At 43.8% G+C, this 15,639-nt stretch overlaps 1 protein-coding gene across 1 annotated transcript; it reads right to left on the bottom strand.

Moving 5' to 3' along the window:
• Positions 1-3,537: 3,537 nt before the first annotated feature.
• Positions 3,538-11,169, bottom strand: LOC124000422 (short transient receptor potential channel 2-like). Its single transcript, XM_046306770.1, has 13 exons — positions 10,948-11,169; positions 8,988-9,680; positions 8,490-8,690; positions 8,143-8,307; positions 7,819-7,993; positions 7,446-7,646; positions 7,037-7,199; positions 6,795-6,887; positions 6,495-6,687; positions 6,156-6,283; positions 5,787-5,859; positions 5,566-5,698; positions 3,538-5,360 (listed from the first exon to the last, which is right to left on the bottom strand). The coding sequence occupies exons 1-13, from the start codon at positions 10,960-10,962 to the stop codon at positions 4,153-4,155; spliced, it is 3,441 nt and encodes a 1,146-aa protein (XP_046162726.1). The 5' UTR covers positions 10,963-11,169; the 3' UTR covers positions 3,538-4,152.
• Positions 11,170-15,639: the final 4,470 nt, after the last annotated feature.

Raw genomic sequence — 15,639 nt, 5'->3', positions numbered from 1 at the left:
TGATATGTGACATGTATTAATGCCAAAATAACATGCAAAACAGGTAACATGAAAATAAATGGAATTTTAATTATTATTTATTACTTTAGCTAAACCGGTAGGGCTCTGCCCTGAATGGCGGGTCGCCACAGCAGTAGTTAAGCAATACCAGTACATGGGCACAAGGTACTTGGTAGGCATTGCATTAGGAAGATGGGGCTTCTTTCACTCTGGATCTTCTAATCCTAAATCCAGAAGTGCTATAGTGAGTGTTGGGCCCAATCCCAAATGGACCCCTATGCACTTGTGGAGATCTGAGAATGTTATTGATATTAGAAATGTTGTGGAAAAGTTCTTGCACCGGGATACTCAATGTCAATCGTAAATGAATAATTATCAGCGTGCTGGAGAGGTTCCAACCAACTCAATGCACCATAGTACACATCTGTCAAGCTCTTCCTGGGTAGACCCAGCAGATGTCTTATATACTTCTATAAACAGACAAGTTATATTAGCATGTGATGGGTTTGGATTTTAAATATTATTAATCATTAGTTATGTTAGATACATGAGCAGTGCCATAGGTTTTACACCAGAAGTTAATGGTTATGGTGGGTGCAATTAAGCTTGGAATGTGCTGAGTGCAGGGGGGAAAGTCACACGTGGCAGCACTGATAAAGGGAGAGACCTGTGGATGAGTGAGGAAGGGGGTAGAGGTCAGGTCACCTTAAGGGAGAAGGAACAGCTTATTGCCTGTATAACCATTTCCTGCCTAGTAATAAAGATGTAATGTTTAAAGAGGAGGAGACCACTCAAATAGGGGTATATGTATTACCACCTGTGGAGATATGTCTTTGTTCAGCTGTTCGATCCTTTGGAGTGAATAGACTTGGTTTATACTTTCATAGTGTCTGTAGAGTTCTTACTCTGATATTTAGAACCTAACACATGATTTAGAATAATTAATTCATCATTACCGTTTTGTTTCATTCATGCGACCGACCAATACTGTTTTATAATGTGAGTTTGTTCTCAAAACAAGGTTTGGGCATACTGCCAAATTGCAGCTACTGATAAGAGGATTTGTTCAGTCAACCACTTGCATGAACACAGAAATTAGTTATAAGAAAAGCACAAATTTCCATGACAGAAATATGGCAAAACTTCCACCTAGAATATCAGAAGGCAAGTTGGAGCTATTACTATGTTGCTTACACTCGTCAAATCCTCTGATCTTCACAAGTGGTAAGGGATCCATTTGGGATTAGGCATTCATTTCTATGACAGGTATTCAAATAACTTTATCAAGCACATGTATTTTTTTAACTTTTAAATGCAGTTTAAAGTGCTAAACAAAAGTAAAAAGTGAAACCATTTCTAGACAAATATTAAATTAAGAAAAAATATACAACTGGACCTTAGAGACCAATGCAGCAATAAAGATAAACATGGATTAAGTAGATAATAGCTGAAACAACAAAGCACCCTAGGTAAAAGCCCAGAATTGTGTGAGACATTCTACAAGTGAGACTCAACATAATGTACAGTTGGCGGCATCTAGAAATGTATTGTAAGATGTCCTATTGGTTGGAAGTTGTGTATACATCCGCATATGAAGGCCTACAATCATTCAATACATAGTGCAAGTGCTGATCAAATCTAGGGAGGGTCTAGAATAGATGTTTAGCTAGAGCTCCGTGATGGGAACAGTGGGATGATATCAGCCCGTCCCTGATGCTACATCAGCCTACTGTGCCACTGGGAGCTAAAGGCCAGGTGGGTTTTTTTCCACAGTGGAGGAACTCCGGTGTTGTGTGAAGCCTGGGAACAGGAGGGAATGTGATGCTCCAGGTGATGAATTAATGAGCTGCTGCGGCAACCTCTGGGGAGAGGAAGGTGTTCTGCAAGCTGAGACCTGCGCAAGGCAACATAAAGATACAAACAGACTAACACAGCCTGATGAGGGGGCAAGAGGGACTGAGGAAAGATTCATCATCTTTACCAACAAGGAAGAGACTGTCAGAGCTGTGTACAGTGCATTTGGAAAATGTTCAGACCTCTTGACCTTTTCCACATTTTGTTTCGTTCCTGCCTTATTCTAAAATTGATTAAATCATTTCCCCCTCAAACTACACACAATACCTCAAAACTGTTTTTTAGACATTTAAAAAAATAACTGAAATATCACATTTACATAAGTATTCCGACCCTTTACTCAGTACTGAGCACCTTTGGCAGCCATTACAGCCTCGAGTCTTCTCGCATATGAAATTACAAGCTTGGCACACCTATATTTGGGGAGTTTCTCCCATTCTTCTCTGCGGATCCTCTCAAACTCTGTTAGATTGTAAGGGGAGCAGTGCTGCACAGCTATGTTCATGTCTCCCCAGAGATGTTTGATCGGGTTCAAGTCCGGGCTTTGTCTGGGACATTCAAGGACATTCAACGACTTGTCCTGAAGCCACTCCTGGTGTTGTCTTGGCTGTGTGCTTAAGGTCATTGTCCTGTTGGAAGGTGAACCTTTGTCCCAGTCTGAGGTCCTGAGCAGTCGGGAGCAGGTTTTCATCAAGGATCTCTCTGTACTTTGCTCCGTTCATCTTTCCCTCGATCCTGACTTACTTACTGACTTTATTGTCCTCGTGGGGAAATTTTGTTGCAGTGTCATGTACACATTTAAAGTAGCATTTAAATACAAAACAAAAATGACAATACAACTTACTGACTAGTCTTCTAGTCCCTGCCACTGAAAACATCCCCACAGCATGATGCTGCCCCCACCATGCTTCACCATAGGGATGGTGCGAGGTTTCCTCCAGATGTGATGGCTGGCAGCCTGGCCTCTCTACCATAAAGGCCTGATTGGTGGAGTGCTGCAGAGATGGTTGTCCTTCTGGAATATTCTGCCATCTCCACAGAGGACCTCCCTGACCAAGGCCATTCTCCCCCGATTGCTCAGTTTTGCCAGGCGGCTAGCTATAGGTAGAGTTGGTGTTTCCAACCTTCTTCCATTTAAGGATGATGGAGGCCATTGTGTTCTTGGGGAAATTCAATGCTGCAGATATTTTTTGGTACCCTTCCCCAGATCAGTGCCTCGACCCAATCCTGTCTCGGGCGCACTCTACGGTTAGCTTGGTTTTTGATCTGACATGCAATGTCAACTGGGATCTTACAAAGACAGATGTGTGCCTTTCCAAATGATGTCCAATCAATCGAATTTACCAGGTGGATTCCAATCAAGTTGAAGAAACATCTCAAGAATGATCAATGGAAACAGGATGCACCTGAGCTCAATTTCGAGTCTCATAGCAAAAGGTCTGAATAGTTATGTAAATAAGGTATTTCTGTTTTTTTTTTATACATTTGCAAAAATGTCTAAAAACCTATTATGGTGTATTGTGTGTAGATAACGTAACAATGTGGAACGTAACATAACAATGTGGATAAAGTCAAGGGCTCTTTCCAAATGCACTGTAGCCAGTCTTCCTGAAATAATTTACTTTTTACTTTATAATGAACACACAAGGACACAATGTATATTTTGAGTATTTTAATATTGGTTTGAAAAGTTGTATTTAAAGTGAGATAGCTTTTTGTAATATATACTGAACAAAAATCTAAAGGCAACAAAAACAAAGATTTTACTGAGTTACAGTTTATATAAGGAAATCAGTCAAATGAAATAAATTAATTATACCCTATGGATTTCACATGACCTGGAAGGGCATAAGCCCACCCACTTGGGAGCAAGGCACAGCCAATCAGAATGCATTTCCCCCCTCAAAAGGGATTTATTACAGACAGAAATACTCCTCAGTTTCACCAGTTGTCCGGGTGGCTGGTCTCAGGTGAAGAAGCCAGATGTGGAGGTCCTGAGCTGGCGTGGTTAAAAGTGGTCTGCAATTGTGAGGCAGGTTGGATGTACAGCCAAATTCTCTAAAACAACGTTGGAGGCGGTTTATGGTAGAGAAATGAACATTCAATACTTTACATGTTGCGTTTATATTTTTGTTCAGTATACACACCTTCGAATGGTTTGTACCTCCTTTTACAGCAAAATGTTCCTATGCTACCAACTGCAAGTGTATATTGCTGCGTTGATGTAAAGCATCTCCGGTGGTCAACCAATTACTGTACTATGGATTTGACTGAAACAATGCTAACTGGCTGACACCTCTAATCTGGAGATGATGCACTCAGATATGCGGGTCTCATTGGTCCTCCATTGATGGACCCCTCCCCTTCTTGTGAGCCGAAGCCAGTGTCCTGTGAGCTGCTGCTGCCGGTCGGGGAAGGAACCACCTTCTCCCCCAGGATATTCACCCCAGCCCTGGCAGTATTCTCCACCACCACCATGCCAGCCTTGGCAGCCTTCCTCTCAGTCACATTCTCCTCCACTGCCCTCCCCTCCCCCTTATTCCACCTCTCTGCCACGTTGATCTTCCCCACCACTCTTTTCTCCTTTAGTTCCACCGCTTTGACCTTCCTCTCTACCTCTTTCACATCTTCCAATCCCATGTCTACTTTACCTTCATTCCCACATCCTCCCATTTCATTAACTGTTTTGTCACCTCCTACAACTCCTTTGTCCCTGATTGTATTATCCACACTGCTATCTACCTTTTTCCCTTTGTCTTTCACTTCCATCCTCACTTCTGCCTTACTGGCCTCTCCCTCCACCCTTTTCTCCACCATCTCATTGGTGCGTGCCTTATTTATCCCCTTCTCCCCCTTCCCGTCACTGTTGCCTCTCCTTTCCATCTTGTGCTCTGTCTCCTTTACCATTTCTTCCACTCTTACCTCTCCCTTTCCTCCATTTTCCATGTTCTGCTCTGACTCCTTCACTACGTCCTCCACCCTTCTCTCTCCCTTCCTTCCATCAGCTCTCCCCTCCTCCATCTTCACAACATCCATGTCTCCTACCTGTTTCGTCCCCTCTGCTCCATCTAGGCCCACATCCACCTTTACTTCCTGTTTGACCACCATCCCTCCATCCTTTGCCTCCTTTTCCATCTCCACTGTTTTGTCTAGTCCCATTGCTGTCCTTCCATCCTTTCCTATCTCCACCTTTCTGTCGTGTTCCACCTCCATCCCTTTGTCATCTAGCATCACCACTGCTCCAGCCTTCTCTTCCGCTACTTTTCCCTGTTGTCCCACCTCCACAGTCACCTGTAGAGGTGTGTGTTTGTTGTCCAGCCTGTTGTCGAACCCCCTGAAGTTGTTCTTGGCTCCCATTATGTATTTCCCCAGGATGGAGGAGCCATCAGTGTTGGGGATGTCTCCTGCAGCCTGGCCAGAGTCCACCAGAACCTGCATGATGGCCTTCATCTCAGCATGCAGCCTTCCCACCACCTTGTTTAGCTCTGTGATCCGATTACCCACATCTGAGGAGGTAAGAACAGACCAAACCAATGACACTGAATGCACCACAATGCTATTTACATACATACAGTACTAAACAGAGTATACTGTACATGTGTGAGGCCAAGTCAGTACTTCCTCTCTGTTTAACTGACCTTTAACACATAAACATGTCTTAACTGAAGACTTGAAGGTCCTAAGGCTGGGTCAGGAAACATGATGTGTTACCTTTTCTCTTGGTCTCCTCAAACTTCCGACGTTCAGACTCAATGTAGCGCTGCACCAGAGCCCGTATCACCTGCTGGCGATAAGGTATCTGGTTCTCCCCCGACCCTCCACCATCCACCTCCTTCCCGTTCGACTGGACAACGAAGGGAACAGACACATTCTCATTGGTCTGCATTCTGTATGTCAAGGCCACGTCAAATGAGCTGAGGTGGAGTTCTTACCATGGAGGTTATGGGGGGATAGTCTGGTGTCGAGTTCAAAGTACAACAGCAGCAGATCTGACGAAAAATACCCCTGGGATAAACATGAAAACAGGAAATATGAGACGAAACTGACCTTTGAGATAGAGGTCGTTCTATTGTAGGTGGAGGAAGTTGGCTGTATAACAGTATAACCTACCGTAGGGCTCTCCAACCCTGTTCCTGGAGAGCAACCGTTCTGTAAGTTTTCACTCCAACCCTAATCTAGAACACCTGATTCTAATAATTATCTGGTTGATAAGCTGAACCAGTTTAGTTATAACTGGGGTTGGAGCGAACACTTACAGAAGGGTAGCTCTCTAGGAACTGGGTTGGAGACCCCTGACCTACCGTATGAGGTAGAAAAAGGCCTTAGGTGAGGGGATGATGTTGAAGGGGACAGGCATAGTGAGACCTTCTCGGAAGTAACTCAGATAGAGCTTGGATCGGGCAAATTTCCACTCAACGTCAGCATCATCCTGAGAGAGGACAGGTACAGAAATCAGCAATCAGGGCACATTCTAGAATCCTTTCTAAACTTTACTGTGTAATCAAAAAGGTCTAGAATTTGAGCTTTGAAACAGTTTTATCTGCTACAGTGGAATGCAGTTTCTTCCATTCAAAGGCATCTGTCCTGCCCTTGAGGTGGACCAACTGAGAGCCAAGTTTCCTGAGTGCAATCTTTCTCACCTCAATCTTCTGGAAGGAGTTGGTGATCATTGCAATGAGCATGTTGAGTAGCACGATCACAATCACCAGGGTGAAGATGCCGTAAAGGATTCTGCCCACAAACTCTGCAACCACAAACTCGGGCATGTCCACATAGTCCTGGTTGGCCACCCCAAACATGGTCCAGAACAGGAAACGAAAGGTCTCGTTAAACCTAAGGAATGGAGTTAGGGTCGGGAGGTTTATGATTCTCATAATGATTTAATAAGATAATTATGGAGCTATGTAGTTAAGTATAGTTTACTTTAAAATATTCTTTACCTTCCGAGATATGGTTGGGTGACATAAGGAACATAGATGTTATTGATACCACAGAGGAAAGCAGTTCCAATAATCATCAATATGAACATGAACCTAGGGAGAGAAAAGAGACTCGTATCTATCAACCAACCAATATTGGTTGATTTTGTGAGGAAAACAGCACAATCACATACATACAGTAACCCACAGTATATATTGCACAACATCTCAGTGGGCAGCATAGCCTGAGCATTTCATCCTACCTCATCATGTCATCGATCATCTTCCCTATGGAGATCTGGAGTGTACCCAGGGACTCCTGTGCAGGCAGGATGTAGGCCAAGCGGGTGAAGCTCAGCATACTGGTCACTGCAAACAGTACCTCAGCTATGAGCTGGGGGTCCTCCTGATGCCAGTCCTGGCGCACTACAGGGCAGTGGCAAACAATATTAGCCAGCTTACCCCAGGAAACATGAACATGTATTGCAGGATTGGGGTCAATTCCATTTCAATTCAGTCAATTATGGAACAGGAAATAAACTGAAATTACTGTTTACTTCCTGAATTTAAATGGAATGGACCCCCATCCTGGTAAAACGTCAATTTCAAATCTAACACCATGATAATGACCCAAATCCATGTCTCTGGTTGAATAAAGCCTCTTTCTCTCACCAGTCTGGGTGAAGTAGGCACACTCCTCAGTCCCGTCAGGGGCCTGGCACAGGAAGTGACCTTTGAGCATGATGAGGACACGCAGAGTGAAGGAGGCCAAGTACATGCTGAGCACCATCATGTCCATGCAGTTCCACCAGTCCAGGAAGTAGCTCCGCAGACCTTCAATCCACACCTCCTTACATTCATACCAGAAGAACCCTATAGATGATAGACAGTACAATATGGAGGACTTGTCACTTGACTGATAACTGCTGTATGCCCAATTGTCAATTTCCCCATTCGACCATAAAGGAAAAACTGTATAAATATTGGTATTTCAATAATCATAGTAATAACAGAGTCGGTGTTAAGGGAGAAATAGCTAACCCACCGACCACCCACACCATGTGGAATGAGCTGTGCAGAATATTCTGCTGACGTGAAGCAAACTGATCTCTGTACAACTCCATGGTGATGGACTCTCCCAACAATGTGATGAGGAACCACATGTAGGAGGCAGAGTGAAGAAGGAACTTGATCACCGGAATCTTCAGTATCTTTCCCACCTGAGAGAAACACAGTAGAGTACATACAAAGCTAAATCAAATACATGAGAAAATGTACCCATACATCTGCAGGCCCAAGACAGACCCACACAGAGTCACACAAGGCCCATACAACATCACTACCTTTACATAACTTGAGGCCATCTGACCTTGGACTTGGGTGCAATCCAGTAGACGAGGCAGAGGAGGGGCATGGTGAAGAAGATACCCACAGACACCAGCAGCTTCCAGGCCGTCTTGCTGCCTCTCCAGCCAGACAGGTTCCCACACCAAATAGAGGACAGCACCTGCTGGCAGATAGGGTGGGCTACAAACTGGAAAGAGAGAAAGAGCGGCCACAATTCACAAACAGGACATATGGAGAGGAATGCACCTTTCATCTCACTGAACATGTTCAGCAACCCAAATAACGCCACTCAGAATCTAGGTCTATGTACAGTATAAAATACCCAGGGATGGTCTTGTCTACTAGCTCCATATATTACTGTGGCTCTACCTGTTTTTGGTTGCAGTTGACAGCAAGCCTTAGGCGGGTCAGGTTGGGGATGCCCTCCTCGAAGGCCTGCTGGTCAAGGGCGTCCTGGCTTTCATCTCCACAGCTGTTCAGGATGGTGGTGACCTCACTCTGGTTACGGCACATCCCCAGCAGCTCCACCGCAAACTCCTGGCACAGCTCCTCCAGACCCAAGTACTGAGGCTGGGGGAGAGCGAGAACACAAACAATCACGCAGATAAACAATCTAATAGCACTTCACATTACAGCACCGAATAAAATGGTAATGGTATGGTAACAAGTTATAGTTACTCACAATGAAAACATTTATTTCCCAGGATAGTTATATTCATGTTCAAGGGTAATCTCAGTGAACCCAGAACTACATTTGTGCGTCATTTATGTTTACGTAGTCTGTCCACGTGAGATTTGTTCCACAGTAATACACCACATACTTTGTGCAGAGGGACTATATGGGCATAAGCACAAACAGGATCTAACCTTGAACTCGGGTTCCTTCTTGGAGAGTTTGCGTAGCTCCCTGCTGAGGCCGAAGGCACTGAGCATGGCATCCTCTGAGGTGATGGACAGGTAGGCCCGGCTGGCAATGCCACGGTAGGTGTTGATGCGAGACAGGGAGAACTTCAGCAGGTCATACTGGCGTCCGTTCCTACACTCTAGACAGGCACAGGAGATCTTGTGTGGCCTTGGGATGATGTGGCCCTTCTGGGTCAGCATGGTGACAATCTCATACAGGTCCTTCTGACAGGCCAGGGTCAGCGGGGTCACGCCTGGGGCGAACTGCGAGTCGTCGATAGAGTGGTCGAAGATGGCCAGGGAGAAGGATCGCACATCCATCTTGTTGCCCTTCTCCTGGTCCAGGCGGTCGAGGAGCCTTTTCACCACGCGGGGCTGGTTGGTGTCCACGGCAACCAGCAGAGCTTCATGGATCTGGCGGAAGTCAAACTTGATGCCCTGGAGGAGGGCGTCCATGGTGTCCTCGTTGCCCAGGCGGATGGACAGGTTCAGGGCCTCTCTCCACAGCCGGTCCTCGGAGTCGTCCAGCTGGCGGATGATACCGTCACCAGTATTCAGCAGGCCACACACCATCACTATGTTCCCCTCCTGGATGGCACTGATCAGCTCCAGAGGGAAGCGCATCTTCTTGTTCACTATCTCCCGCCATTGCTCCGGCTAAAACCACAAGGAGAGGAGCTTATTGCTTTAATGTCTCCAAATCTAAATGACATTAATCCAAACTAAAATCATTAGTTGCTACATCAATTTTTTTTATGTATAAATTAATTATATATACCTATTGATTCTGGAAGAAAATTACTTATAACTGCCTCATGAGCTTAGTTCAACTATCGTACCCCATCAGAACCCTAAATATGAGCTTGTTTTACTCCTGTTTGTAAACAACGTAAATGTAAACAATCACTGTATATCTTCAAAACATAGTAAAAACTATACATTTGATATCATGGGTAGTCAGTCCTTACGTGCATAGCTCCGTCTATACATTTTATATCATGGGTAGTCAGTCCTTACGTGCATAGCTCCGTCTATACATTTGATATCATGGGTAGTCAGTCCTTACGTGCATAGCTCTGTCTATACATTTGATATCATGGGTAGGGTAATCATTTGATATCATGGGTAATCAGTCCTTATGTGCATAGCTCCGTCTATACATTTGATATCATGGGTAATCAGTCCTTATGTGCATAGCTCCATCTATACATTTGGGGGTGGTTACATTTCTCCATCCAAATCCCTTAACTTTTTTGCTAAACAGGGGTGTGGAAAATGCTTTGTTATTGATTCCAATTAAGGATTCTAGCTTTAATTAATACAAATGTTTATTATACAATAGGACACAAATCACTAATAATTTGTCTGCCCTGGGTAGCCTAAACAAGAACATTGACATTCATAAATGGGATTACCAAGCAAGTATTATACAGTAGGACAATTGCATTATAATGCAATTAATAATTTAGCGCCTTGGGTGTGAAAAAAAAAAATCACTTTACAAATTAAATGAATTATTATTCTGAGCATTTAACAGGAATATATACTATGAGAACATAAGTAGAAAACATGTCATATTATTTTGAGGCCCATCCCTAGATAGAATGGAAAGATATCGCCAAGACCATCAGTGATAATGGTTTCTATTCTAGTACATCTGGTCATATTCATTCCCAATGCCCTTTTCTTTCATTATTTGCATACAACAAATATTTGCATCTTTTTAATCGTTTGTAGAGCACTTTGGGTTGCAACGTGCAAATAATGTAAGAAAGGAGCTTTACAATTGAAGTTTATTAGAGTATTATAAGCAGACAAATTCTATTACATAATTGTTTTTATTATGTTAGAATACAGACACATTTCAAATCGATTTCTTAACATCATCTTTCTTTTCTATGAAAAGTTTTTCAAATACACTCACTGTGAGGTTTTCCATGTTTCTTCAGGAAAATTAACCGATAATGGAGTAATTGTCCCTAGTGTGAAGATGACCTCACATTATTGGTGGAAATCCAAGTTCCCCGGTTATTCTTGAGGCTGAGAAGGGTAGACGAGAATGGCAGTGGGGTCCGCTGACTGCTGTTTTGGGCTCCGTCAGTGTGCAGAAAATGGATCACTGTGGTCATGTGCTCTCGGCTGACTACACAGAGCTAGGTTAGAATGACTCCCCACAAACCAAAGAACACATCTCTACTCCCCTGGGACAGGACCAATTAAAAAGCAACCATTTCAGTGTGTTTCATGCCTGGCTAGGCCCAAACCAGGCAGTGGCCCTTGCCTTCCTTACCAAGCCTCTATTAAAATGAACACTGCAATGCTCCCCAGTGGAAACGCTGCAGGTGAGATGGCTGTTAACTAACAGGTAGCAGCAGTCATTAAAGTTCCCCCGTGGGACAAGTTCAGAGTGGTGAAAAAAAAACAAGGAGCCGCCAACAAGACAAGATAAATCAATGAATTGAATTGATCTTTCCGATTATGATTGATTACTTCCCGAAATAAATGTACTGAACACAGTCCATTGTTGTTGTTTATACTATACAATATGTAATAGATAATCATTAGCAGACATATGTAAACAGTGCAAGCAAGAACAAACTGAGCCTTCGATGAGCTCAGGAGAGAACCAAACACTCAGAGCAGAGTGGGGAATAAAGGGAGGCAGAGAGAGATTATTTCCAACGTATATATCTACAGAACTAGTCAGTAAAATACAAATGTACATACAGTATGTTAAAAACGATAGCATATCCACGTTTGCAGCACTGCCCACTAGATAAAAGCAGAAACATGTAAATATACAATGCAGTCATTCCTAGTCCACCCATTTGACATGGGAGTCCACGTGGTCTCCATCTGAATGTGGGACAGAGGGAACCTGAAGGAGCAGAAAGGGCAGTAGTGTTGTCATGATACCAACATTTTTACAAACGATACCAAGTAGTATCGCAAATACCACAGTGAAAGAAAAAACAATTGGCCTAGCATCCTGTTCGCCCGTCCCCCGGCCGCTTGTTCACATTTTAAAAATGTTCTCAAAAAACCTGCTCTCTGAAATGTACACTTCTACTCAATACAGCACATTGAATTTAACTTCACACTGTTCAGTATATAATAGGATACTGCATAGAATGGGTGATTTGCTCATTTGTGCAAAGTCCTACCTGTGATTTGGCTGGAGGAATGGGAGGAAGGAATATACAAGTATGTCATTGTGTCAGTAAGGGGAAAACACTGAATTATACGCTTCAGTTAACACAGACACACTCCCTCTGTCTACCTCACTTTCATAAACACACACACCTCTCTCTCGTTAGGCACCATTCAGAATTGAAGGAGCGCAATAAATAAATCAAGTTTTAATATAGTTTAGGCTTATATTAGACCTATATGAATCCTACCTTTGAAACACATCTCTTGAGTAGCAGACGCTTTGTCTTTCTTCCTGTGCCAATCAAATTTGCCTAAACCTACTGTCAAGTTACCAAGTTGTTAGATAGCTAGGTAACATGACTTAACAACGTTGTTTGTTATCATATCAATAATTAGCGACCCAGGATTAGTTTAAAACGACCTGAAGCATGGTTTAGGCTAGAGAAAAGCTGTTCTTTGCTGTAAAGCTGCAAGTGTAACAGTACAGCTTCTCTACCTCTCCTCGACCCTACCTGGGCTTGAACCAGAGACCCTCTGCACACATCAACTACTGACACACACGAAGCATCATTACCAAGCGCTCCACAAAAGCCGTGGCCCTTGCAGAGCAAGGGGAACAACTACTTCAAGGTCTCAGAGCGAGTGACGTCACCTATTGAAACGCTATTAGCGCGCACCACCGCTAACTAGCTAGCCATTACACATTGGTTACACTAGAATGGCAAGGACCGGCCCTAGGCCCACCCACTGGGGAGCCAGCCCCAGCCAATCAGATTGATTTATCCACAAAAGGGCTTTATTACAGAAAGATATACTCCTGACCACCTTCCACCCTCACCTCAAACAATCCCGCAGGTGTAGAAGCCAGACGTGAAGGTCCTGGGCTGGCGTGGTTACACAGTTGTGAGGCCAGTTGGACGTACTGCCAAATTCTCTACCATGGCTTATGGTAGAGAAATGAACATTGAATTCTCTGGCAAAAGCTCTGGTAGACATTCCTGCAGTCAGCATGCCAATTGCACCCTCCCCCAAAACTTGAGACATCTGTGGCATTGTGTTGTGTGACAACTGCACATTTTAATGTGGCCTTTTATAGTCCCCAGCACTAGGCGCACCTGTTTAATGATCTCGTGGATGGATTATCTTGTCAAAGGAGAAATGCTCACAAACAGGGATGTAAACAAATTTGTGCACAAAATTTGAGAGAAATAAGCTTTTTGTGCATCTGGAAATTTTCTGGGATTTTTTTATTTCAGCTCATGTAACATGGGATCAACACTTCACATGTTGCATTGATATTTTTGTTCAGTGTAAAAAGACTGACGGCGGAATAGACACGCATGAAGAGCGGACAGAGAGAAGCAGGTGAGTAAAAGCCCATTTATGCTTGATCCGAAAATGTGGTCGGAAGGTGTGAATCTTCATAAGCCTCTCAAATTTTGTAACAATGTGCAGGGCTCCATATAGACCCCTTTCTGTGTTTGCAAACATTGATGCACGGGGGCAATGCATGCAAGTTGGTGGCAGAACATGGGGAGTTCTTATAGAATGCCAGCAAAAATGCCTCAATTTACGTGTTGTTTATGAGTGCATTTCACATTACTTTTGGATTATAATTGGATTTTAAGGCTTGTATAAATATCCTGCTTAATATAATGTTTGTGTCATCATCACAAATCAACTGCATTATACTTAAGGGGCGGCAGGGTAGCCTAGTGGTTAGAGTGTTGGACTAGTAACTGGAAGGTTGCAAGTTCAAACCCCTGAGCTGACAAGGTACAACAGGCAGTTAACCCACTGTTCCTAGGCAGTCATTGAAAATAAGAATTTGTTCTTAACTGACTTGCCTAGTTAAATAAAGGTTTAAAAAAATTAAAAACACTTCAACCAGTAAAATGGCTCTTCGGCTACTTTTGCTACAGCCTATATTAATGAGCGTTAGCATTCAAGCTAACAACGTCTGCATCCAAAATAGTTATTTTGCAGAGATCACAGCCAAATATAATCTTAGTGACTGTTCAAGTAAGAATCAACACATCTTTGTAAGCATATGAGAACCTCAAAAAGTTATTTTGTTTAGAAGTAATAAAAACGTAAATCTAGGCTATGTTGAATGGGCACAGATGGCGATAGCTTTCTTACTGCAGCCAAGAGTCTTGCACATCTGTGGGTGATGTCAGTGTGTTTTGTACTGGAAAGGGGTCTATAGCTCCGCATTGACATGATTGGTTGACATTAGGTGGGGGCATGAGGTCCAGTATAAACACAAATTCACTCCCTTGACAACTTCCTTCACAACAGCTCTGCCCTGCTCTGCTAAGTGCAAGAAGTATGAAAGGCCTGGCATCTGCAGTAAATGCTGTACTGCCACTTCAGACATCGGATTGACCATGCAGCGCCTTGCAGCCAGTGTATGCTTGATCCAAAAATGTGGTCGGAGTCTCCGTATGGAGGGTGTGACGTAATTGTGGAACCTCTGGAGGCATGCAGAGACCAAAACAAGCTCCGTACAGCATCGCTGTGCAAAGGGCTCCATATAACTCCGCATTGACATGATTGATGATGATCGGGTCCGAGTGTCTGGGCCGGAGCTACCTGGGAGGCTTCAGCCAGTGGGTTCGAAGGATTCCCGTGCCTCGACCGAGGCAACTGGGGAGGTCGTCAGATGTCTGCACCTCAGCGGAGGCGACCGGCGAGTTTTGGTCCGCGTCGCGGAGGGGGTACTGTCACGTGTGATCCCTCTCCGGTCTCTAGGTCACCAGTCTGCTCGTCATGGCGCACACCTGTCACCATTGTCACGCACAATTGCGCATTATGACACTCACCTGGACTCCATCACCTCCTTGATTACCTGCCCTATAATTGTCACTCCATTTGGTTTCTTCCCCAGTCGTCATTGTATCTGTGTCTGTTTCATGTTGGTGCGCTGGTTGGGTTACGTGTTTGTTTAATTTATTAATTAAATGTTTTCACTCCCTGAACTTGCTTCCCGACTCACAGCGTAAATCGTTACATGGACATCAGGACTGAGATTACTCACCATATTTTTTTTCCTTTCACGGGTCTGACGAGCCTGACTCGAATGATATACTGCTTTCTCGGGAACAGGCCCAGATCCCTGTGATTTGTGTGAAGAGGAGGCAGAGAAAAAAGGGCCAGAGGGTGGGCTGCCTTCTGAGAATTTGTAGGCGATTGAATAAACCCCACTTCTTTCCATTCTGCTAGCAAACATGCAATCTTTGGAGAATAAAATCGATGACCTACATGGAAGATTAAACTACCAACGGGACATTCAAAACTGTAATATCTTATGCTTTATGGAGTCGTGGTTGAATGGCGACACTATCGACATACAGCTTATTGGCTGGTTATACGCTGTACCGGCAGGATAGAACAGCGACGTCGAGCAAGACAAGGGGCGGCAGACTATGTATTTTTGTAAATAATAGCTGGTGCACAATAT

The sequence above is a fragment of the Oncorhynchus gorbuscha genome, linkage group LG16 (genome assembly GCF_021184085.1).
Source record: "Oncorhynchus gorbuscha isolate QuinsamMale2020 ecotype Even-year linkage group LG16, OgorEven_v1.0, whole genome shotgun sequence".
In the NCBI taxonomy this organism is placed as follows: Eukaryota; Metazoa; Chordata; class Actinopteri; order Salmoniformes; family Salmonidae; genus Oncorhynchus; species Oncorhynchus gorbuscha.
The sequence above is the reverse complement of the archived record's forward strand: the minus strand, read 5'-3'. Positions and strand labels throughout refer to the sequence as shown.

Excerpts from the sequence above, each read along its gene's own strand:
- LOC124000422 (XM_046306770.1), bottom strand. Across the intron at positions 6,688-6,794 it reads ACCCAACCATATCTCGGAAG|GTTTAACGAGACCTTTCGTT; the intron begins GTAAAGAATATT and ends TCCATTCCTTAG. Across the intron at positions 5,699-5,786 it reads ATCCCCCCATAACCTCCATG|TCGAACGGGAAGGAGGTGGA; the intron begins GTAAGAACTCCA and ends TTCGTTGTCCAG.